General features: G+C 37.9%; 1 protein-coding gene across 1 annotated transcript; it reads left to right on the top strand.

Annotated features, from left to right (window-relative positions):
* On the top strand, positions 1 to 25,123 carry LOC139312328 (inter-alpha-trypsin inhibitor heavy chain H3-like). The gene is made up of 20 exons (XM_070937034.1): positions 1 to 99; positions 1,100 to 1,120; positions 1,801 to 1,967; positions 2,273 to 2,377; positions 2,567 to 2,729; positions 2,940 to 3,050; positions 6,385 to 6,510; positions 6,616 to 6,732; positions 8,040 to 8,208; positions 8,377 to 8,502; positions 11,426 to 11,607; positions 14,051 to 14,236; positions 14,966 to 15,105; positions 15,588 to 15,768; positions 18,424 to 18,475; positions 19,117 to 19,230; positions 21,342 to 21,546; positions 23,262 to 23,434; positions 24,614 to 24,725; positions 24,814 to 25,123. The coding sequence occupies exons 1-20, from the start codon at positions 7 to 9 to the stop codon at positions 24,941 to 24,943; spliced, it is 2,673 nt and encodes an 890-aa protein (XP_070793135.1). The 5' UTR covers positions 1 to 6; the 3' UTR covers positions 24,944 to 25,123.
* The last annotated feature ends 1,062 nt before the right edge of the window (positions 25,124 to 26,185 follow it).

The following is a 26,185-nucleotide window of genomic DNA, read 5'->3' as shown; positions in this document are numbered from 1 at the left end:
TCCAACATGGGGAAGTGTATCCCATGTTACATTTTACTGGCCTTGATTCCTGCTCTTGTAACGTCAGATATTTTGATAAACCCGCTGAGAAACATTAAGGTATGTAGCTAAATATATGAAGTCACCTACTTATTTTCTCAGAATTTTTTTAGCTTTAAGCAACAACTACAAATCTACTATCTCAATCCTTCAAGACGTCTTCAGCCTTCAACCAGTACGCTTAATTTGGCTGAAATTCTAAAGTTCATGGAAACTTTGATGCCTATGAAATTTCATACCCTAGCTGCCTGGCTCAGATGTGCTGCATTTGAATATGAAGCAGACAAAGTTATGCTATCTTATGACAATAATAAAGATTTGATTTGAAGCCAGTAAGGTACTTTGGTCCCTCACTATGCCTGCCAGCAACTCCCTGAGTGCTGATAGGTATCCTAAGAGGGACTGTGTTGAATCCAAATTTGATTTAGCATCTTTAGATTCATATGCTGTACATCATGTTGCATATTTCAACATTTTTTGGGGGAAACCACTGAACTGAGAAAGAACGAATCAGGTAAAGGAAGGAGTACTTGCATCTATGTGTGTGTGATCGTGGGGTGTTTGAAAGGGATACATGGTGGTACATACATACATACATACATACATGAGAAAGCTATCAATCACACATGGGTTTATACCAAACTTACTTAAAGTTGAACTGAGGCAGCTCCATAGACATGGGAAGAATATGAAATCAGCCTAGTACTCAGTGCCTCTGAGGAACGCTAGAAAAACTCTATAAGGTAAAGGTATTTATTCTAGTTAGTTGGTAATTTATGATATATTTTCCAGATGTTTGTTATTTTCAGTTCATGTAATCAAAGTTTCCAAACTAGACAGGTTGGTAAGCTGGTGGAGCTTTGTTTGTTATGAACCCAGCCAAGGTTATGCCTGCTGATTATTCAGACTTCATTTTATGGAAACTCTCATTTATTGTGATGCCCTCACTTAAAATGAGGAGAAATGTGGAATAACATACAACTACTATGCAGCATTTTTGGTAAGATACAGCATCTGTTGTTTGGCAATAATTAATCTTTTTTTCACTCTTTATTTGTAGAAGAGAAGTGCTACTGATGTGGTAAGTAACCTTTCATTTAGAATGCTGATCATTAAGTTTAGATGGCACATACGAAATACAAATATTTTATATTAGTTATATGTATCTTCATTGCTGGGCTTAAAGAAATCATCAGCTTGAAAGTTATGTTTATTTCTTCAAAAATCAGTCCTCTTGTGTTTAGGGATGTTTTAACTCTGAGCAAATGGCATATTTCATTCAGTCTTGCAAAGTACCCATCACATGCAAGTGTGCAAAGGCTTCATCACTCACTTTTATGAAGGAGACTACCTCATGCATGGATTCAGGGGGTAACAAATATCTGCTTGCGTTCCCTTCATGGAAAGAAAGTAAAATTTCTTTAAAATATAATACAAGACTTTGTCTGTGAGGATCAGAGATAAAAATCTGACCCACAATTTCCCTCATTATATAGTCCATTATATAGTTCTCTAGATGTGGCCTTTGGATTTCATTTTAAAAAATAACAGGAATGGAACAAGAAAATGATTGAGGTCAGTTGCATTTTAATTAGCACTTTGTCAGTAAATAAAACATTAATCAAATGTAATTAGCATTAAAATAAATACTATGTATGTAATGTGAGGTATAGAAAGATCCTTGTGCTATAAGTGTTTAAAATGAAGATAATATATTAACAGCACATTTCTGTATAACCATGTGACTTTTCTATTCTCTAGCACACTCACGCTATAGAAATCTACTGGGTGAAAATAGACTGCAGTGTTACTTCCAGGTTTTCCCGTAATGTCATCACTAGTCGAGCTGTAAATCGTGCCAATGTGTCCAAGGAAGCTCAGTTTGATGTGGAGCTCCCCAAAACAGCTTTCATTTCCAACTTTACCTTGTATGTGCATTATTTTCCTATTTTTATATGCTTTGGAGATCAGTCTAGCAAAAGTTAAGCCACTCAGATACTGTTAACAAAATAACTACCATGAATTATAGAGTTACAGAGGATGTTGTAGTCACCTAATCCAATTATGTGCTCAAAATTCAAAATCTAAAACTAAGGCCTCCCTCATAATCTCTCCGTTCTCCAGTCTCTTTGTACTACCTCTCAAATATCTCCTTTACTTGCTAAACTGAAGCAAAATAACCCCAATAACATCTCTGCACGTATATTCAGATATCTAATATCTCCTTCAATAGGACAATTGATGGTGTCACTTATCCTGGAATCATAAAGGAAAAAGAAGCTGCCCAAAAGCAGTATCAACAAGCAGTTTCAAGGGGCCAGACTGCAGGGCTTGTGAAGTAAGTATGTGAGGCCAAACCAAATCTGTTTCCTTATTTCATTTCCTATTCTAAGTATTTATTCAATAAACAGATGCTAAATAAATGAACAAAGTGCAAATGAAAGTATTAAATGGTGGGCTATAGGAGCATGAGGAAATGTGAGCATCGCTTGAATCTTATGAACCTTATTTTGTTTAACATGTGAAGGGCTGCTGGAAGAAAAACAGAGAAATTCAGTGTTTCGGTCAATATTGCATCATCCAGCAAAGTTACTTTTCAATTGACTTATGAAGAACTCTTGAAGAGAAAGTTTGGAAAATACGAAATGTTTATCAAAGTCAACCCAAAACAGCTTGTCAATAAATTTGAGGTATGATCAAATGTATTGTTACTTTATCTTCTAGTAGTTTTTGGAAAAGTTTGTGAATAATGCTCAAAACTATTAATTTGGAAACAAATGTAAAAATAACCATGAAATTAATTATTTTTAATGCTTTTTTACAGTTTACATTACTGATCTATCTGATTTTTTTCTCGGTCTTTCTAATATCAACATCATAATTTTAAATCAATGTTACAGATAGAAGCAAACATCTTTGAGCCTCAAGGCATCAGTGAACTTGAAGTTGAAGGGACATTCCTCAACAACGAACTGCTACCAGTTGTGAAAAAGTCTTTTTCAGGAAAAAAGGTATGCCTGGTAATAGAATCTTGAAGGGTGATTCATACACAGGTAATCCTTGCCTAATGACCAGCGGGATAGCAATGGGGACTGCCAGGATTTTTGTCACTAAGCGTATTGTGTAGTAGTGGAAATCCCAGTCCCAATTACCATTGTTAATAGAGGATTATTTTTTTTTACTATAATGGAGGATTAACTATAATGAGTTGGAAACATGAGTATCTGCCATGATCATGGTCATCACCTTTGCTGCACATACCCCTGGTTATAAGTAAGTACAAAAGAGGCCAATTGGATTCACAAGCATTAAGCGAAAATTACAGTGAAAATTACAGCTTTGTGACACCATCCAGAAGTAAAGAAAAGAAAAAATGACCCCTTGAATATATTTCTTAAAAGCAATCTGTTTACTTCACGGAACACAGCTGACAGGTTTTTTTGTCCCCAGTCAGGGTTCAAAGTGAGACATGGCACAGGGCAACCACAATCAAAGATGCAGGCACAGAATTATTTGAGGATACTTCGCAAAAGTGTGTTTCATCGCTGGTACAAAGATTCTATTGTAATGGCCTTGTTTCTGCTTATGGCATCACTTCCATTTCTTCTTTATTACGACGGTTCAGTAATTTCTTCTTGCTATGAAAGCTGCACTATTGCTTTTTATCTTGGCATTTCTAAATGAAATCTCAATATTCAGTCCTTGTCATCATCAAAATATGCCCCAGTGTATATTTTAGTAGAATGCTGGGCATTATATATCTCTTCTGTCTATTTAATATCTTCATATCTTAAGTATATTTCATTGCAGAGTGAAGAGAATAGTTATATGAAGTTTTAAATATATACATACACAGTGGTGGGATTCTGCCGGTTCTAGGGGGTTCGGCCGAACCCTTTGTTAAATTGCTGGCTCGCCCCGCCCCTTGCCCCGCCCCTCTGCACTACTATTTATTGCCAATAAATGGGGCAAGTGAGCCAGCAATTTAACAAACGGTTCGGTGTTTTTTTGTAATTTATTAGCCCCGCAGCACACCGAACCGTTTTTTAAATTGCTGGCTCGCCCACCCCTCACCCCGCCCCACACTATTTATTGACCAGGCAGCACACCGAACTGTTTGTTAAATTGCTGGCTCGCCCGCCTCTCGCCCCGCCCCGCCTCCCACCCGCACGGCGCCAGCCTACACTAGTCAGGAATAGGCAATTGTGGCTCTTTTACAACCTGTGGACTTCAACTTCCAGAATTCCTGAGACAGGAATTGGCTGTCTCAGGAATTCTGGGAGTTGAAGGCCACAGGTTGTAAAAGAGCCACAATTGCCCACCCCTTCTCTAGCCTGAGTTCCGCTGCCTGGGATCCACGTGAGCTACCACATGGTTCCCCACCGGCGCCGGATGGGCTCCGGTGGCTGCAGCGGCGATGGTGGCGATGGCGTCCAGGCAGATCCAAAGGTGAGAGCACAGGAGGTGCCGCACAGCGCAGGTGCATCTTTGCAAAGCAGCCTCACGGCCGGCACCTCCTTTCCCCAGCCGGGGCTGCTGCACCTATGCCGCCAGGGAACCGGCGGAGGGAGTGGGGAAGGTGGGCATGGGGGGGGTCCTATCCAACTGAGCTTTTGCAAAACAAGCGCGAGTTGGGGATTCTGATGCTCGACGCGTGTTTTGTGTGGCTCGCGGGGAGAGGGGGATGGGTGGGAATCTGAGTCTGTGGATTGGCTTGTTTGGGGTAGGGGGCCAGGATCTCTGATGACTGGGACTTCTAGGGGATGCTCCTGGCTTTGCAGCGGAGGGGTCTTTAAACCTGCCTTATCTGCATTCCTTTTCTTTGCAAGGATCCCCCCCTCCCAAAAAAAGGATGGGTTGCCCAAACGTTTGTGCTGCTGGCTTCCCTGTCTGTCTTGGCTCTGTCAGGGTTGGGTCTCTCTCGCCTGGGGAGAGGGTCTCTTGGATATGTATGTGTGTGTTGTGTTAGGCTAGGCAGGGAGGTGTGATTCACATGGTTGTTAACTTAAGTGAATCCGGCTCCCCCCCATTGACTTTGCCTGTTGGAAAGGCTTCCCCCACCCCACCTCTCATTGCCATCTCAGCCCTTCTGCCCTGCCTTAACCTTAAATCAAGCTGCATTTCCTCCGAAATCCAGTCTGTTTCCTCACTGGGAGAGACTTTCCTGCCCCTGCCACTCAATTTTCAGGAGTTGTTTGTTTAGAGACAGGAAACCTTCCAAGGTTTCTGGTGTGGGGAGGTTTGAGCTGTGGAATATCTCACTGCCACACATGTGTGTCCCCCCCCCCGCCATTTTTTGCCTTGAAAAGGCAGAAGCTTAAAAAGGTTGCAGGAAAAAAATGCTCTTAGAAGCTTCTGAGGATCAGGCAACTCACCATAGATTGTCAGAGGTTTTTAAAAGGATTTTTTGAAGAGGTTGTAGGAAAAAAAATTGCCTTAAAAGCTTCTGGCGATCCCAGCAGATTTGTGTGATCGTCAGAAGCTTCTAAAAGCATGTTTTCCTGCAACCTCCTCAGCCGAGGAGGTTGTAGGAAAAAAAAAACCCTTTAAAAGCTTCTGGCAGATTTGCCTGATTGTCAGAAGCTTCTAAAAGCATTGTTTTCTGCAACCTCTTAAGGTTGTAGAAAAAATGCTTTTAAAAATAAAAGTTTAAAAAAAATTGGCCATGCCCACCCAGTCACATTACCCACAGAACCGGTAGTAAATGGACTACTTAGAGGGCTGAAAAAGTTATTTCCAGAAATCTGGAAGTTAGTATCAAAGAAAATCCAACAGACTCTTTATTGCAGAACTTAAACAATGCCTAAAAGCATAGAACTGGTATCCAGCATCCAGCATTATGGAAAAAGTAATAAATAAATTCAATGAAGAAGCAGGAAATAAATGTAATAAATATCATCATGTAAATACAACAAATGAATGAATGAATGAATGAAATAATCCTAACCATGTAAGTGTAGCTAGTATGATGCAATGCAGAATAAGATATGCAGAGTAAGGTTTTTTTTAGACAAGAAAAGGAGGTAAAAATGCAATGTTCCACTGCTAGCCTTTTTTTTTTTTTTGCATTTATTGTTCCTACACCTGCAGCTGATGCAGGCAATTTTGGATCTTCCAACATTAAATAATTCAAAATATACCACAACTGAATTTCAATAGTAACTCATGGATATCAGGAGTTGTTGACCCCATTCTAAATATTTCTTTAAATAACTCCCAAGGCTTCCTCAGAAATTCTACATTGATAAAGATTGATAAAGCATGTTTGGAAGTAATCTTTGAATATAAACTGCAGAAAATACTGTATACTAAGAAGTCTAAGATGAAGAATTCTCCTTTCTTAAGGGCCATGTATCATTCAGTCCTACTATTGAACAACAACGAACCTGTGACAATTGTACAACTACGCTGCTACAAGGAGATTTTGTCATCAAGTATGATGTGAACAGAGATTCTCCTAATAATTTACAGGTAACTCTAGTTGTTTGACACTTGAATTAATATACCAGCACAAAAACAAATCCAAACAAAAAATCCCTACTACAAATAAATATTATCTTTATCAATATTTTTTAGGTAGTAAATGGATACTTTGTACACTTTTTTGCACCAAAAATCCTTGAACGTTTACCTAAGAATGTTGCCTTTGTAATCGATGTCAGTGGTTCCATGTATGGACAGAAAATTCGGCAAGTAAGTGAACAACACAAATTCTTGTAACATCACTAGAAGGATGATAAATTGTACAGCAGATGAAATCAGGTCCTACAATCTTTTACTCCAAATTATTTCTGCCTTGCAAGATTTACTCATGTAGTAAAATATGTATTATTGTAATTTTGAAAGTATTTAATAATGTAATTGAAACCTACCGCTTCATCCTAAAACTTTCAGCTAAATTTTCTTTTGGATATGTTGGTCATATATTTACTTAGCTCCTAAGTCATATAGAATATATTTTCAGGTGGATCCTGAGTAAATAATACACTTGAGCATTGGAATGAGATGTGGGACATTGGCAAGTTTGACATTGCCAACTAGGGTGAGGACTGAAAAAGGTGAAACTGAATATGGAAGGATCTTCTTTGAGAAAGAAGTTTAACTTTGAAATGATCAGTCTGCACGTGAGCCATGAACAAATCTGTCCATGAACTATATAAGGAGTCAGCAAATTATTTAAAATAGATAAAATCTAAAATAATAATAATTTTTTAAAAGACTAAAATGTTACAAAATTATCATTTATTTAAAAAACAGATATCTCTCTAATAAGATTTCATATTAACTCCAAGCCTACAATTTCATTGGAGAAAGGCAAAATCTCGTATAAATCAGAAAAGATTTAGTCAATTTTTGTTTATGTGAATTACATATTAAATTTAATATTGATGATTCAGGATGGTAGTGTGGAGCCTGATTGCTGCATAAAATTATTTATTTTTTTAACATAGTTAAGACAAGGAAGAATTGCCTTAGTGTGGAGATCTACCTTTTGCAAAAAGAAGATTGATCCCCCCCACCTCATAAATATTTGTCTTTAAAGGATGTAGCCTTGGGTTAAACAATTGGAGACCTTGAGCAAACAAATATCACCAAAAGATCTATCAGCAGCATATAATGTGGGTGACAATAGCAAGACATGGGTATAACATCAGGACAAGAACCTGATAGCTTCTGCCATATAACATTTTTCCTTACCATCCAAATATTTAAGGAGTCAAACTCTAACTAAACAAAATATTGGCTACTGCAAGTAGGGATCTACATGATCTAACTAATCTAACTAACTAAGTAGAAAACTGGCTAATGAATTGTAACTGGGGAGAAAAGATCACAGCAATTTAATGTGGTGATATAAAGAGCCCACTTACTTGAAAGGAAAGCAGGGTGAAATAACCTCTGGAATAGTCAGATTGCCTTATGGAGCAGAAGTCGAGAGATCCTTCAAATACAAAAGAGTTTGTTCCATTTTATTAGATATTTTTTCTAAATAATTCCAGGCAAGGGAAGCCTTGACAAAAATAGTGGAAGACTTAAAAGAAGAAGATCACTTCAATATCATCCTGTTTGGAAGTTCAGTTTCAACATGGAAAGATGACTTAATTCAAGCTACTCCAGAGAATGTGAATCAATCAAAGGAATTTATTAGCCACATACGAGATTCAGGATGTAAGTAAAAGAAAAAAAAAGTTTTGAGTAAAATTAAACTGATATATTAGAATAAAATAAAATGGCTATATGAAGAAATAAGATGAAATAAAACATTACATTGAAAAGATTTGAATCCCTGTTTTAGTATGCTGGAAAAAAAAATGAACTCCTGCTTTTATATTGTAGCAACAGATCTTAATGGTGGTTTACTGACTGGCATTGACATGCTGAATAAAGCTCATGAAACAAAATCTGTACCTGAAAGAAGTGCCTCTTTAGTTATCATGTTAACTGATGGGGATCCCACTGTTGGTAAGTAGCTGAATGACTGTTGAATATGGGGATAAGACTGCTATTCGGTCTCCTTGTTTTCCCATAGTCTTCTCCATTCTATATACCACAACCCCTGGTGATCATGTGTCATCTTTATACCTTTGAGCTGTTACAGAGGACTGGGAAGGAAGGCAGTTTTTGGTCTTGCATCTCACAAAAGTATCCAAACATGTTTTTCAGCCTTGTGAGATATGGGAGCATCTATGGAGATTCCCAGTCATCCAGGTCAGGGTTGTCCCAAAAGTGCTTTTTCAAAAGGCAGCTGGATTGTTTTCAATGGTGGGTTTTAAAAATTTTTAACTACCGGTTTGGTGGGTGTGGCTAGGTGGGGGGGCATGACTGATTGGGTGTGGCCAATGTGACATCACTCATACACTCAGTCACATGACCCCCCAAGCCATGCCCACTGAAAAGGTGGCTAAAATTTTTGGAACTTTTTGAAACTTTTTTTTTTGACACTCCAGTTCCATATCCAGGTCGGGACGCATGGGATGGCGGTGGTCGTCTCAGCTTTCCCTCCATTGCCCTTCCTAGGAGAAAAGTGCCCCTTCTTGCCTCTGATGGGCCTTCCTCGTGGTTGCATCCGGAGCAACCCACTCCGCCAGCTCAGGGCAGCGGACTTAGCTGCAGCCCAAATGAGCCAAGGAACTGTGGGGAGCCTCCTATATGTTGCACCCCCACCCAGCTTATCCCCAATGCCTTCGCACTGTTTTCAGGCACCCAGCTTACTGGGCCGCCCCCATCCCTGTCGCGGCTGCAACGGTGGTGGCTTCAGGAGACACTGGAGGCACAGAGGCGCGGGCGAAGGCTGGGAGGGGAATGCAACACAAGGGAGGCTCCCTGCAGTTCCTCAGCTCATCTGGGCTGTAGCTGATTGAGGTGCTTTAGCAGCCATAAGCTGCACTTTCCTCGAAGTCTCACAGAGAGAAGCACCTGTTTCCCTGTGCTGCCCACAGTGCTTAGAGGAAAGCACGGTTCATGGCTGCTACCAGGCTGCCCCAGTCCCTGTCATGGCTCCAAAAGCGGCGGCTTCGGGAGATGCTGGTGGCACGGAGGTGCGGGCAAAGGCTGGGAGGGGGGGTGCAACATCCGGGGGGGAGTCCGTTCCCCTTTGCCTCCCCACACTTGTTTACCTGTCCCAGAGAGCTTGGGCTCCCTCCGACCCAGCCACCTTCCTTGCCGGCGTCATTCCTGAGCGAACTCTTCTGTCCTCGGCTGTTGTGAAGAAGCGGCAGCTCTGGGTGTGCCACGCAGCTTCGTTCTCTTTGAGAGCCACTTTGCACCTTGTTTGCAAAGCCGGCAGCTTTGGTGGGCTCCTTCCCTCAGTGGTTTGTTTTCTTTTACCTTGTCTAGGTAACTTTTTCATTAAAGGCTGCTCTGCGCCTTTTGATCTTTCTCGGGCATGGAGAAAAGCGACCCTGAGAGCTTTTTAAATATTCCTACAATGTATGGAATGACAACATTGGGTTTTTTTTTTGTTGTTGTTGTTTTCTTCTTTGTGTGTTATGGAGTAGCTCCTGGTGGGTCTTTTTTCTGGATTTGATGAAGACCCAGTTGGGTTGGCCACAAGATCTGAGGGCTTTCTTGATGTGTTTTAGTTCTTTTTTTTTCCATATTTGTTCAACCCAGTGGTGTAGTGTTCAGATCACTCCTATTTTGTACTCCAGTGGGTAGTGAAAATCAAAATGTAAATACTGATCTCTGTGGGTGGGTTTTCTGTAAACTTCAATGTTACAACTTCTGTCTTCCTTAATGTGTACTGCACAGTCCAGGAAGGCCAAATTGTTTTCCTTAACATCTTCCCAATGTGGGAGACACTTACTAGCCAGCTAGAATCAGGGATCTTCCAAGAGATTTCTTTCAGCAGAAATAGATCTAGTTGTTCCACTTCCAGCATGTATGAAGAACTTGTCTATTCCCACCCTACCTCAAAAGACTGAAAATTATTGATTTCTTGTGAGAGACATTGCAGAAAATCTTGGAAAAAGCTCCCAGAATGACCGCTAATTTCTTGAAGTTGCTGTAAGTTAATTCTCTGTCAACAGTTTCAGAGTATTTTGGATTGAAATGAATGAATGAATGAAAAAATGAATCAAAATTTGTACCTAAAAGAAGTGCCTCTTTAGTTATTCTGTTAGCTGATGGGGAGACCAGTGTAGGTAAGTAACTGAATGACCAATGAATATGGGAATAAAGATTGCTATTCAGTCTCCTTGTTTTCATATAGTCTTCTCCATACTATATACCACAAACTCTGGTGATCATGTGTCATCTTTAAACCTTTGTGCTGTTACAGAAGATTGGAAAGAAGATGATTTATGTTCTTGCATCTCACCAGAGTATCCAAACCTTTTTCTCAGCTTTGTGAGATGTGGGAGGCACTTACTGGCCAGTTAGAATCATGAACTTCCAAGAAGTTTCTTTCAGCAGGAATAGATCTAGTTCTACTTCCAGTATCTATGAAGAACATATCTGTGTGCTACTTGGCAGTTTCCTTCCTACCTCAGAAGACTGAAAATTAATATTCATTGTGAGAGGCATTACAGGAGTCCTGGGAGAAGCTCCCAGAAATGCTCCTAAATGACTGCTAAACTTCTGAAGCTGCTGTTGATTGATTGTCTATCACCAGTTTCAGAGTATTTTGAAATGGAGGGGGGTGCTATAATACAATACATCTAATAAACAACAACAATTTTTCCCATGGAAAAGGCAGTGAGGAAGGAAAAAGGAATCAGATCACTCTCTTCCAACATATTAGGAGGAGAGTTCAGAGCTGAAAGTTAGGAAGTTGTAGAGCCTTGTATTAAAGTTACAGGATTGCTCTGCCCCAAAAGGTTTTCCCCACAAAGATGTTTCAGATAATTATACTATTTAACCATGTTTTGTGATCCTTTCCATGCAGGTGTAACAAATCTCGGGCAGATTCAAGAAAATGCTAAGAATGCAACTAAAGGAAGATATCCCATATACAATCTTGGGTTTGGTTATGATGTTGACTATGCGTTTTTAGAGAGAATAGCAACAGAAAACAATGGTGTGGCTCGCCGCATCTTTGAAGACTCAGATGCAGCTTTACAACTACAGGTAAAAGAATAAGCATATGAAAGGTTGATATTTATGTTTATGATGAAATATTTCTGTGTCAGAGAAAGGACCTAATATGATGACAAGAATACCCTTGATTGGATTCAGACATGAGGAAAAAACACATGTGTTCTCCTCTCTTCCCATTTATCCCAATTTCCTATGTTTACCAACTAAAAACTGCAGGAATTATACTCCAGGTTAAGTTTGGTAGTAGCTTCTTGGTCCTAAAGAATCCCCGACCTCCGAACCTTCCGCCGGGCCTTGAAGACCTGGCTCTTCCAACGGGCGGGCCTGGGTTGACTCTAAACTGATTTTGTAGCTTTTTAAATTCCTAAATCTTAAATTTGAACTTGTATTCCAATGTTTAACCTTATTTTTTGGATATTCTGCTTTAATTTGTCTTTTAACTTTTGTATTTTCTGTTCTTAGTGTTGTGAGTCACCCTGAGTCCTTCGGGAGAAGGGCAGCATACAAATCCAATAAATAAATAAATAAATAAAATAAAATGTATTGATTCTCTAACAGAGCAGCATGGTGGTCTAAAGTTGAAGACTGTCACCTCCCACTCAGAAGGTTCAGAGTTCAATCCTAGGTAGTGGCAGATGTTTCTCGCCCAAAGAAAAATATCTGCCTCAAACTCCACTTAGGCATCAGGAAGGGCATCCAGCCAGTAAATGCTCAGCTCTACCCAGTCTTTCTGACTCTACTCTGAATTAAAGGACTACTGGGTCATAAAAAGAAAACAATATTCATTCTACAACAAAAGAAGCAGTTTGTGTATCATGGCTACCAAAAGTTAGAAATTTGTATCATATCCTCTCACTGATACAAGCTAGCATTCTGCTCCACATTGTTCAGAGGTGTGCCTTTGGCTGAATCCTTAGCCCAGAAGACATTGAAAGACAAAATTAAGAGAACATAATTCAGCTTTCTCCAACCTGGTGCCTACAATATATATTATAATATTGTATATTATTCCTGCCTCCCTTGCTTCACTTCCCAAGAGGTCTTGGTTAGACAAGATAAACATAACTGCTAGATTTTTCATTCTATCTGATAAATTTATTTTCTTATCAGAGAAAGATCACTTTTCAGTTACAAGAAGCCATGAAGAAAATAATATCTCATCCCATCCCCAAGGAGAGGTGTATAGCATCCAAAAGTAACCAAGAGAGATTAACATATATGTCCCTCCCACATAGTGGTGATCAACTCAGAATATGTTTACATACCATGAAACAGAGATTAAGAAAATATAGGAATCCATTGTAAGTAATAAGTTTCATCATCCCATCAGTTAATTTTCTAAAGTAGCCCTCTCATTCTACCTAACAAGTAAGGCATCACAGGGACTAACCAGCTGCATCTTTTTCTGTAGTTTTTGGCTAGATCCTGACCCCAGCCACCATTTCCCCTTGTTTCTGGCCTGTTGCAAAAGACTCAGCACAGCCCAGTGGGATGAAACTTTATCCCTTCTCAGGCAACTATAATTAGCTGTGGTGGTGCAGTGGTTAGAATGTAGTACTGCAGGCTACTTCTGCTGACTGCCAACTGCCAGCAGTTTGGCAGTTTGATTCCCATAGGCTCAAGGTTGACTCAGCCTTCCATCCTTCTGAGGTTGGTAAAATGAGGACCCAGATTGTTGGGGGCAATAGGCTGATTCTGCAAACTGCTTAGAGAGGGCTGTAAAGAATTGTGAAGAAGTATATAAGTCTAAGTGCTATTGCTTTTTCATTCCATATCATACTTCATATTTCCCTGGCAAAAATTAATAAAAAGCGAGAGGCTGGTTAAAAAAGCTAGAAAATGTAGTTTGTTTAAACTGAGTCCTATTAAAAATGTTAATTTCTTCCTTTGAAAAAGCTGCTCACATCAGGAAAATTTACCTCATGAGAGCCTACATCAGGGAATATATACTGTATGATGAATGAAAGTAGCCCTTTTTATTTTTTAAAAAAGGGATTGTCTAGCAATCAATGGTTTTGCAAAATAGTAAAAGATGTCCAGGATGGCTTTGTGTTAGTAAAAATTGTGAATGAAAAGAATTACACCTTTTTCTGTGATTAAAAAGAATTATAATTCATCTGCAAACTGTTTTATTAACACGAACAGTAAAATAGTCCTATTTTTTGTAATGCACGTGTTTAATGTTATTGCTACATCTAAAGTCACATGGTTAATTTTCCATTTCATGGAGTCCCATTTTTCCATATCTATACAAAATTGTAGATGTCAAAAAAGGACAAGATTTTTAAAGAATCAAGACTTTCAATGAGAGTTCTATCTTCCAGAGTACTTTTCCAGGATGGTCTAGATTCAGATTACAGAAAAGTACCATGCCTGAAAAAGCAATCTCTCATTTGCAATATTTTGATTTTGAGAATAAATACCCTTTTAGTGTTACAGTTTTTAATAACCCCAATATCTATTTTGTTTCCAGGGTTTTTATGATGAAGTAGCCAATCCTTTGCTTACTGAAGTGGAATTAGGCTATAAGGAAAATGCCATCTCAGATTTGACTCAAAATAGTTTTAAACATTATTATGATGGCTCTGAAATAGTTGTGGCTGGACGAATTACAGACAATGACCTGAACAGTATCACAGCAGAAGTAAAAGCTCAAGGAGTAAGTATTTTTGAAGTCCAACATTCCTCAAAATATTACCATGAGATTCCAGTTTCTATAACACAAAATATTCACAGTTCCAGAACAATAATTTTCTAAACACTGTTGAGAAAGTAGATACTCCAGGGGAAATCATTAGGTGGTTTACCTGTCTCTATCAATGTTCCAGGAGTCAGAACTACAGTAATCTTGAATATCTTTATTTTGGAGATAGTCTCTATTTATATTGCTTTAGAGACAGGACAGCACTCAGATTACTGGTATATTGGTTAATTATTTCACTTAGTACTTAGCCAAACTGAATTTAAACTGCCAAGCCATATCCAATCCATCCTTCTACATATAAGAAGAAAGGGAAAGGGCAGAAAGGGAAAATGGGTACTTATTTCTTTATTATTAAAAATAGTTTTATAGTGATTCCATAGCAACCCAGCTTGTACCAAACTCAAACCAAGAGATAAAACCACATTTATGTAGAGTAAAAATATTAAAACCAAAATATAAATTACTTGCAAGACAGTACAGGAATCTTCTCAGTTAATAATTGTAATGTGTTAGAAACCCATGGGGTTCATTGAGACCTTTAAAGACTGCCTGAAATTTTTGATATATGTGAGTTCAGCTGTCTGTTACTCAATGTACATAAATATAGAAATTAACACCTGTATAATAGTGTACTGCTGAAAAATTATAGTGCAGTTATAAATCCAATCCTTTTACTTCGTCTAGGCACTAAAGGAGGTGACTTATTCTGAACAAGCTGATGTTGAGGAAACAACCAAAGCTTTTGAAGACCAACAATACATATTTGGAGAATATATTGAGAGATTCTGGGCTTATCTCACCATTCAACAACTTCTAGAAGCACGGTAATGTAGGACATTTTCAACTTTGTGATTACTCCAGAGATGTCCATGAGGATCGGTAAATCAATCACTTTAAATCGCTTTCTTGAGAAAAATTATACTTTAGGGAAAATTAGTTTCATTAGTTTCATGCAATAATGCCTGGAATGGACTAGTAACTATTCATCATTTTAGGCCTGTAGTTGATTTGATATTTTGGCCCAAGTTAAATTGCTTTAGATAATGCAAGATAATTATTGCAGGTCTTCTAACTTCACAATAGAGTTTGATAAGTTTAGTTTAAAGTCCTGGTTATCTCTTCCTTCTTCCAGGAGACAAATCTTTTGTTTCCAAAGTATTCAAGAGGCTCATATTCTATTTATTTTATTATTTAGGACAATTTACAATATTTTTTTTTCATTATGTAGGGTGGAAAAATACTGAATAATTAATATTATCATAGTTAAAACAGTTTCTAAATGCTTCTCTAATGCCTTTCCTTTTAGTTCTGTAGCGCAGGGAGATGAAAAGGAAAATATTACTGCTAAAGCCCTGGAGTTGTCTCTGAAATACAAGTTTGTGACTCCATTAACATCTATGGTTGTTACAAAGCCAGAAGACAATGAAGAAAAGGAAGCAGTTGCTGACAAACCCACAGAAGGTACAGATTTTGTCATAAGGACATTAGTCTATCTGGCTTTTAGTGGTTTGGGGGCATTATTCAAAATATTCACAGTTGAACTAGTCGAGAATATCCTAGAGCAACAGGTAGTATGTTTTCCCCTTAGATCGGGATAGGAAAGCATGAATTTTGTGATGTGTGTTTTTCAGCAGCATCTTCAAACAGACCAAGGGGGAGGAGGTTGATGTCAGCAGCATCATGGCATGGCAACACAAGCTCCACCTCTTTTCTACATGCATTTTGACATTACATGTATTCCCCAATGGAGAAAAACTTGAGAAGAACAATCTCAGAATATGGCTTTTGTCATCTTTTGTTCTTATTTTTCACATTTTAAATTAAATATTTTCAAAACACAAGTAGAAATGTGATTTTTAGTAATCTCTTGCTACAGCAATGTTTCTTAATCTTGGCATCTTAAAGATATGTGGGCTTCAAAGGCCAGAATTCCCCAACCTGCTGCTAAGATTAAGAAACAGGCATTAAAACAAGTCGTTCCAGCCATGGCAACTTTAAGATCTGTGGACTTCATTGGTGGCTGGGGAATTCTGGGAGTTGAAGTCCACAGGTCTGAAAGTGGCCAAGGTTGAACACCCTGCTCTAAAACCACAATGGGTTCAACTAAACATATCTACTCACCTCACCACAGTTGTTCTTTAATTTGGTCCCTTCTTTCTGAAAAGCCTCATAATTTTTGTCCTGTTGTAGCATGAAGCCCACCTTGAAATGAAAGGATTGCAAACTGAAATGTATCATTCCTATCAGATGAAATTTATCTCTGGAAGAATTAAAGGAAATAAAATATTTATGCTGCTGCTTCGCTAAATAACTGAATGACATGAATCAATGGAGGAAGGGAAAGGGAGTGATTTTATGTATAAAATTTGTAATTAGAGAAGATTTTGGGTCAAGCCCTTTTAAAAGGAAGTAGCTGTTTATTTTTAAAAAATAAAAATATCTGCCTGGAGACATGTAATTGACATTGTGTTGCTCCTTCAATCTATTCTTATTATGATCAGTCAACTATAATTTTTTGCAATCAAACAAGTTTAGCAAAAAAATTAATGTTTCTCTTTCTCTCTCTCTCTCCCTCTTTCCCTCCGTCTTTTATCATCCTTGGAAACAGCTGAAGGTAAACTGAGTTGTAATTCTTTGCCTTTGTTCTATATGAATATGAGCTTATTATAAAATTTTAGTTTGAGTGATGAGTTCCAGACCTAATTGAAAAGAAGCAAATACAGCAATGATAAGTCAATGGTGTTTTAAATAAGTTTACCTCAGATCTCACATCTTCCCATCCTATTGGTCAGCTCTCTCTGTCTCTGTCTCTGTCTCTCTCTCCCTCCCCCCCCCTCTCCACCAGTGGTGGGTTGCCCCCAGTTCACACCGATTCTATAGAACCGGTAGTAAAACCGGCTGGAGGCTCCGCCCTCCGACCGCGAGGTCATCAAAACGCTTCTGCACATGCGCAGAAGCTTCTGCGCTTGCACAGAAGAGTGTGCACATGCACAAGTGAAACGAGTGTGTGGCCTCACTGCGAACCAATAGTAAAGGTAAGTAGAACCCACCCCTGATCTCCACCTTGGAAACAGTTGAAGATAAAATTGCTCAGAGCAATTTTCTAAATACATAGGTTTAATTATATAAAATTTAAAGTACTAGCCTAATTTTCTGAAATTTATTGTACAGCTTGGTTGATTATAAGCAAAATTACATTTGAATTTTGTTCTGCTTGTGCAGATGAGAATTGCCTTACATCCAGGATGTAAATGTGTCTTATATCCACATCTAATAAAAACAACAACCAAGTATTTAAAGGAATTGCATTACAGACAATGTGGGGAGCAAATTTGGACTGTTTGCTCCAACAGATCCATGCTAAAAGTAAAAATCAGCCATAGTTGATCTGGCATTCTGAGTTCAGTCTGAAACCTCTGTGTGGGTGTTTCATTGTTTTTGTTTAGCTTTTATAGTGATTTCTTCACTCACAGCAGGTTGGTGCTCTTTATAGAGATGTTTAACTCCTGCAGCGCTTCCTGGAATGACCATTGTAGTAATTGGCAATTATGGGTAAGGAAGGGTCTGAAGCTGCAGTGATGTATAAAGGATTTTTAAGTGATAAAGAAAATCAGGGAAATATTTCTTACAACTTTATACAATGAATGAGGTAATTCCAATCCATCAGTAAATCAGACGTGAGTAATCCATTGTCCAAGGTCACAGGTAGTCCTAAAACCTTTTGCTTTCTTTTGGAGAAAGCATCTTACTGTAATCGCCAAACAGTGAAAAGAAGCAATCTTCCATTATTTTGAGGCACAAAATACATGAAATCTGTGCAGGGTAAACCTTAATTAGGTGCAATTCCTGAAGCATTATACTCAGACCAAGAAAAACAAACAAACAAACAAAAATCTCAGCCCATGAATGTGCAAGATAGGCGCACAGATTTCATTCAATTACTTGGTTTACTAATTGTCCTTCCTTCAAATGTTATGTAATCCTTGCATTCTCTCCAAATATTGCCTTTCCCTGCCCCAAATGTGAACCTTGCCTTCAAAGCTATTATCAAAATGTAGCAGAATTCTAACCAATAACCTTACAATCACAACATGTGAAAACAATTGTTTTGCTTTGTTTTTCTTTTCTTTTATGCAGGAAAGCAACAAGCGTCCAGCTATCAACCTCCATCTGCTCCTTACTATTATTCTAGTGGTAAGTTTCTTTTGTAGAGTTCATAAATATCTCTCTCTCTCTCTCTCTCACACACACACACACACACACACACACACACACACACACACACACACAGTGATTGATATCAATAATAAGAAAAGAAGTAAGGAAAAAATAAATCTTTCTGAGGTCCTAGAGAGTGAGTCCATGAAGTAAATGCAACAAAAGGCTTTCAGGTCTTCCTATTTGAGGCAGAACAGCCAATTGTTGGATGTGGACTGGAACATCTCATGCTGTAACTTAAAATGGGAGGCGCTTCAAGGAATGGATCATGTCTAGTGCAACTATTGCTTCCTGTGAAAGACACAGGCCCTATTTTTTTCTCAGCTCCCTCAATCATCAACTAGAGAAGATTATGTAACAAGAAAATGAAATCAATGACCTCCTCTTCTCAATTTCCAATGTTGGATTAAGGCTAAGGTCCATGTTACAATAATGTTACCCTGAATGTTCTTTCTGCTGTAAGGGCACTACAGAAATATATTAAATAGAAACTCTGCACTTTTCCATACCTTTTATTCTTACATTCTTCTGTTTAATTTTAAATGATACATTTAAAAAATCACAGAAATAAAATGACCTGATAGAAGCATGATTTTAGTGTAATTTCTTCTTTGCAGTTGATGGAGACCCACACTTTATTATAGCTGTACCCCAGAAAGAAGATGCCCTTTGTTTCAACATTAACGAGGAGCCAGGGGTGGTGTTAAATTTGATAAGAGATCCAGTTACAGGTGAGCCTTTCTTTTCTGAAACTGCGATTGTAAGTAAGAAAGATATTGCACTGCTAGATCAGTTCATGTCTATCTTATTCCATTTGATTTCTTTGAGGTCTGTTTCCTTTGGATAAAGAATACGCAGATAACATGTAAATTCTTTACCTGCCACTGTCTTTCATATTTGACTAATACTAAGGAAGCTTCTACTGCTCTCTTCACAAGACCTGTTTAAGTGTTATGAATCCAGAAGGCTTGCCACACAGGAGGTGTATATACTGGGGTTGCCAAATCGTTAGATTAGTTGCTGACAACCCCATATTCTGCTGTAGCAGCACAGGTAGATAATAGCAGTATCACTATAGTACACCAATACAATATAAGTCCTCCCCCCTTTTCAATCCACAAGGAGCAATTTTCATGCTTTGGCTAGGTTATTATTGAAAAATTGAGCCATCAACTCTATATAATCATAAAGGAGATGCATAGGTATAATACTCCAAATATTCATCCATTATACTGCTTCATTCTGTTATAACCACATATACATTGATTCCGTGACATGCTAGTATATCTAAAGAATTCACAGGAACATTATATTCAGGGTTATCTAAGCTTATCAAAGCTCCTGCTATATCCTAACATCCACTCACCATCAATATATCTCAAGAGAGATTATATCCTTTAGTTCTGAGTGTATTTACCATTTTGTTTGTTCAGCATGGCTATTTATTCGTGCCAACTTCTGTACTCTAGATATCAACACCTTGAAAGTATTGTAATAGATGTCAAAAGGTGAGTTCACTTCAAGGAAGCCATGGTGATTCTTAGGCACCAATCTACAAGAGATGATCACAACAGCAGATTATCAGAAAATATTTGATTTTAAATCATGGAACATATCCAAATACAGCAGAAATGGATTTTGTTTTTTTATTGAAAAGGTTTCCGAATGTGATGTATGTGTTTCAGAGCTACCTGCACTAGATTATATGACTTCTAGATGCTGGAATTACCAATAAATGGTCATTGCCCTTTGAAGAAGTTACTTGCCTACATATAATCCAAACTCTCATTCTCTGAAGAAATAAAAATGTAATTAAAGGAGATTGAGAAAATTAAATTATTCTAAGAAGTATAATTCATTACACTAAATATTTCAATAGGAATTAGGGTGGAAGAAGGGATCAATGGTTTGCTTTCAGGGCAAACACAATATTATAATAAGGGATGTTATTCATTAAGATTAGGAGGGAAAGAACTAAACAATTCAATTACCCTGAGGGATTGCCTTCCATAGTTTCTATCCATCCAAGTGGATCAAACAGGATATGCATGCTGTAGAGTCTGTCAGCAAAAAAATGTAGGAACCTCCCCCAACTCCCAGCCCCCAGCCCACTACCAGGCCGTGGGCTATTGGAATTGGGCCACTGGAATGGCTGGCCAGAGCATGTGCATGCGCACACAGCACAACATCTGCAAGAAGCAGAGTAGTGGGCATGCATGTACATCTGTGCCAGCCCACACTCATGCAAGGACTGCACACATGTCCATCAGTCCACCACCTATGTGGCCCAGATCCCCTCTCCCCCACCAGCTGGGCTGCCAAGTTGCAAAGTTTGGGGACCATTTGACTAGAAGCTGAGCTTTTTCTGCAGTTGCCCCTACTCTATTGAATATCTTCCCTTTAGAGATTGCCATGGCCCCAACTCTTCCATAAAGCTTTAAAGAGCAGGCAATACTCCCATGCCTGGGACACTATATGCACCAAGGCCTCTGCCTCCTAGCTATATTGTTAACAAGCCAAATATCTCGCTTTTGCATGTGCTTCGAATTAGATGTTTTAATGTTGTTTATTGTTTTAACAGTTTTTACTCTTTTTAATATTTTAAAAGGTTTAAGATTTTAATTCCAATGTATGTTTTTGAATTGTGAGCCACCCTGAGTCATTGTCTGAGTTGGGTGGCTATAGAAATCAAGTAAATAAATTTTAGTTAGAATCAATCTCAGTTTATCAAGAAAATATAGTACAGAAAGTGTTCTGCCTCCTGGAATCCAGGAAAAGACATATTTTAAAAATATATTATTTACACATAAGCCATCCCCTTAATATCACTTCTGGACTTTAGGTATGACCGTCAATGGACAGCTTATTGGAGATAAAAAGAGCATCAACAATGTAAGACCACAGAACACATATTTTGGAAAACTTGGGATTGTAACTATGAATCGGAATGTAAGGCTTGAAATAACAACTCAAAATATCATCCTTCAAAATGGTGGAAAAAGGAGAGTATTCAGTTGGCTTGATGAAGTTGCCTTACAACGACCCGGGTGAGCTTTTCATACCCCTAAGATATAAAAGTGTTGCTTTTAAATCAGGGATGAGCGACTTAAAGCTTCTGTAATTTTCCATGTGGTCTATTCCAAAAGCCTAAGACAAGATACTAGATCAGATTTCTGAGAAGTTATCCTTATTTCTTTGTAAAATGCAATGAGAGAAAAAAGAATGTCAGAAAGAATGGATGTTCCCACCCACTGTTTCTACGTCTACCCTCCCTTTGGGCTCTGCTGTTAATCTCTGCTTGTTTTAACTATATTAACAATGCATTCCCCCAACAGACTAACCCTGAAAGAAGGTGACTTTCACAAGGAAACAAGTTTGCCCAGTCCTTATATAAACAAAGTAGGGTAGATTTAAATAAATTCAGCTTCAGAGAAAGGCAATACGATATAATTTCCTTTGCAAATATGAGGCATGCTTGATAAAAATTAAATTTAAAAAAAAATTAACTGCAACCTTCATACATACGAGCCAAATGTCTGAATTTTGATCACATGGGCATGGGGATTCTGCAATAAGAATGGGAATTCTGACCTAAGTTGCTTTTTCAGTAACTTCAGTTACTAAATGATTGGTTGTAATTTAAGAACTACCTGCATAGATAACACATATTTTCATTTATCTATGAAAACGTACCTTCCAAAAGCGTGGCACATAAATCTACTGTATGTCCCAATATATATTTAAAGGCTGGAGGATTTTCTGGGACTGGTTTCAGCTACAGTTGATAAACCTAATCTACAAGGTGGGGAAGTTGGCATTCTACAGATTTTTATGGACATTTATATTTGTGAAACTGAACTTTTCAAAAATATAAATGTCCATAAAAATATGTTGCAGTTATTAACCAGCACATTTATACTTTTTCCTATCTTCTCTTGTGTATGGGGAGTAATTACCTTAAATTCAAGTTGCTCTTTGTTTCAGATAACAAAGGAACAGGAAGCAATTGCTGTCTATAGCAATTGTCCATGAAGGCCAATCTTTGCAAGTCAACATTGTTAGATGTTTGCAAGTTAGAAGGATAGGCTAAAATTGTCTTACATTCCATCTAGTGCAGATGTAGGCACTTTATAGCTCCTTGGCCACTTCTGGCCCTTTGGCTCTCCATGTCTGGCCTGTGTGGATTGCTTGCATTTTGAAAGCAACTGTTTGTTTGTTTTCAGTTTACATATCTGCATGCATGCATGCCTATGCACTTTCAGAACTCTGTTGGTTTGACCCTCCACAACAGTCCCAATTTCTCATGTGGCCCACTGGGAAAATTAATTGCCCATCTCTGGTTCAGTGTATTATGTACATAGTGATCCTGGCTGAACTTGAGTCCAATCTCTAGAGCTAGTAACCAGCATAATGTAATCAGAGCAATTGTTTCAGGTGAGTGGTTTATTTTTATATTATTATTATTATTATTATTATTATTATTATTATTATTATTATTATTATTATTATTATTATTTGCTTTGCTCTACTTCAGCCTGCTTCATTGGTGAATGAATGAATAGCTTCATCATTTAATAAGGTTGAGGGGCAGAATTGATAGGATATGGTAGAATTTAATGCTAGGCTTCATTTAAACAATAGCCGTGTGCTTACAGATGTCTTCTCCAGAAATGGTTCTTGCCTTGCAACCAATTTCCCTAATTCGAATATCTGCATTACTAATAATGAGGTTTTCCTGCTTGGTTTCTCTTTTCCCTCTTAGTTTGACACTAATAATCAAACGAAAACAGAGCGTAGAGGTTTCAATGGATAATGGAGCAAAGTTTGTTGTTGTTCTACACCAAGTGTGGAAGAAACATCCACTACACCGAGATTTCCTGGGATTTTACATGGAGGATAGTCACAGATTATCTGAACAAACCCATGGTTTACTAGGTAACGCAAAGATGTTATTCTAAGGATTTGTTTTTGTTTTGTTTTGTTTTGTTTTTTCCACCATTTTTCTTTCATAAGGCATATAGTCTTCTGACATGGCATGAGATTAAACGTTGATTTGGCATGAGATTAAAAAGGCAGCAATTTTTGCTTTTCCTTTTTCTTTGCTTCCAGGTATGCAATATTTATTTCTGGATTGTATCACATGCTAAAATTGATTGTGTATACATGTGGTTGGGTTTGGGTGGGTTTTTTTATTATTATGAGTAATGTCCAATTTAGTTTACACCAACACATTCCATTAAATCCCTATATCCAGATTAGAGCACACCGCCTAACATAGATAGCAATAAATGCATCCTGTTGTTTATTTATTAAAGATCAGCAAAAGTTAAAAAGAATAAACTAGCAGAGAGAGGGAGAGAGATGAATTTCAGGTAAAGATAAAAAAGAGTCACCTTATACAGGAGATGGGCAGCATAAAAAGTTAATAAAATAACGAGAAAGATAATGTATTATTAACAAAAGACTATTTCTAAATTTAAAAGTACAGAACTTTCCAAATTAACTTGAAACAATTTTCAAGGCAATTGGCATAGACAGTTTCAAAGTTAATGTCTTGGTTATCCCAGGTTTACTCATTTTCTGTAGAGAACAGAGATGAAAGATAGAATCACCAGTTTATTCCTTCTCTTTTCGGGACTTTGAAAGAAACAATTTGGTGTACAGGGATAATATAGTAAACTTCTTTGCTTTTCTGCCTGATTAGGTTTCTTCTTTAATACAGATGCAAAAAACCCCAACAACCTATGCCATGAAAACCCATCAAGAGCCATTGTACAAAAATACACAATTGTGGGGAGAACCAGAACCTTCATTTTCTAGAAGGTACTGGTATTGTGACCCATATAAGCCAAGTTCTCTGAAAGCAGGAGAGTACTGTACTGTATGCAACCGTTCTGTATAAGTAAAAAATAGGATTAGGACCTCAACAGGGTAGCTATAAAAGTAGGTACATCTAATTTACAGCCACAATTAGCACTGCCAAATGCAAGACGTAGCTCTTCTTATGATTTGCTCTTGAATGACTGACAACTATTTAATCAAGATCCTGTTTTGCTTTCAAATGACTAGCAACTGTTTAATAATTACTGCTGCTGCTGTCATGTTTATTTTAAGGGCAATTTTTCCACCCAATCAACTTTGATATACTTGAGGTCCACCCTGGATCGGATCCAGAAAAACCAGATGCCACCATGATTGTGAAAAATAACCAGCTGACAGTAACCAGGTAAAGAGAGCCTGACATTTTAGCTGACATCGAGACGTTTGCATAAATTGGAGTCTCTAAGCTCATTGCTTTCTGTGTTATGTTGTAGGGGATGGCAGAAGGATTATACAGCTGATATCCAGCATGGCACCAACATCCCTTGCTGGTTTATTCACAACAATGGAGACGGCCTTATCGATGGCAATCACACAGACTACATTGTTCCCAGCATATTTTGAAATGAAAAATAAAAAAGAGTGGGGATGATGATGATGATGATGATGATGATGATGATGATGATGATGATATTTTAATACTGGAGATTTAGTTGTGAATCCAAATAACTGAAATGATATATTCATAATACAATTAGTATATCTTGTGCTGAGATTTAATTTCAATAAATTGGAAAACTTTTTTATTTGCCTATTTATTTTCTACTCACGCCTGAGTGTCTCTAAGCAAGTTTACATAACTAAACGTTAAATATGGAAAACCTATAAGTTGCAACATAAAAATCTCTCCAAAGTGTCTGAATAAGGCTGTGCCTAAATTTTAATGATGTGTGTGCATGTGTGTGTGAGTGTGAGCTCCAATAGCAGTTTGTTCTAAAGAAAATTCCTCGTTACAGGAATAATATTAATATGCAGAGATGCTCGAAATATCAAACCTCCAATTTGCAAGAAAGGAAAAATATGGGCAACTCTCATTGATGACAACTGCTCCAAATCCAGCTGCTTTAGATAGATATTAAATAATACGGTGAACAAGATGGAATCGTACCAAATTTTCAAGGCCAATTCCCAAGAAGTCAAGACTACAATATCTTGTACTTTAGGGATGCAGTTGAGGGGAGAATTCCATGGCTTATTTTAATATTCTTGGCATCTGCCAAAAAAGAGCATTGTTAAATAGCTGTTAGGGAAGCTTGGTGTCACAGAGAAAAGCTGCTCAATTAAAGTTGCTCAAAAAGCAGGACAGTTTTTGATTTTAAGGCTATGCTGGAGACAGGACAAAAAGGAGGACATCTCCTCTTTTTGCAGAAATCTATTAACCTTGTCCATGGTTGCAGTAGCAAAGACTTTAGTAATGTTACCTGAAATAGGTATGAATGGACTTGTTAAAGTTGTATGTGAGACACAACTAAATTCTTCTCTGCTCTCAGATATAATAGCTTTATTATGGAAAATGAGGAGGCCTTAACTTTGAAGAAGAATAGCAATATGTGGGAAATTTGCAGGATGGCCGGGAGGGGAAATGAGGGGGCCATTGCAATGTGTGTATGTTGTATATGCTACACACACACACACACACACACACACACACACACACACACACACACGTATATGTATATGTATGTATGTATGTATTAATATTGTTTCCTTTTCTGCACATAGCTACTACTGATATATTGTATTGATTTTTAATGGACTTGTTTACCATCTGAAATAACTTGTCCCTGGACTTCAGGTCTAATACAG

Source organism: Pituophis catenifer, unplaced genomic scaffold (genome assembly GCF_029215685.1).
Source record: "Pituophis catenifer annectens isolate HBS135680 unplaced genomic scaffold, rPitCat1.0.hap2 SCAF_2, whole genome shotgun sequence".
In the NCBI taxonomy this organism is placed as follows: Eukaryota; Metazoa; Chordata; class Lepidosauria; order Squamata; family Colubridae; genus Pituophis; species Pituophis catenifer.
Note: the sequence above shows the minus strand (reverse complement) of the source record. Positions and strands in the feature narration are given on the sequence as shown.

What these genes read in the sequence shown, in the direction of transcription:
- LOC139312328 (XM_070937034.1), top strand. Translation starts at nt 7, where the DNA reads ATGGGGAAGTGTATCCCATGTTACATTTTACTGGCCTTGATTCCTGCT. An exon ending in TTCATTTCCAACTTTACCTT is followed by an intron (nt 1,968 to 2,272) that starts GTATGTGCATTA and finishes CTCCTTCAATAG; the next exon opens with GACAATTGATGGTGTCACTT. An exon ending in GATAAGAGATCCAGTTACAG is followed by an intron (nt 19,231 to 21,341) that starts GTGAGCCTTTCT and finishes TCTGGACTTTAG; the next exon opens with GTATGACCGTCAATGGACAG.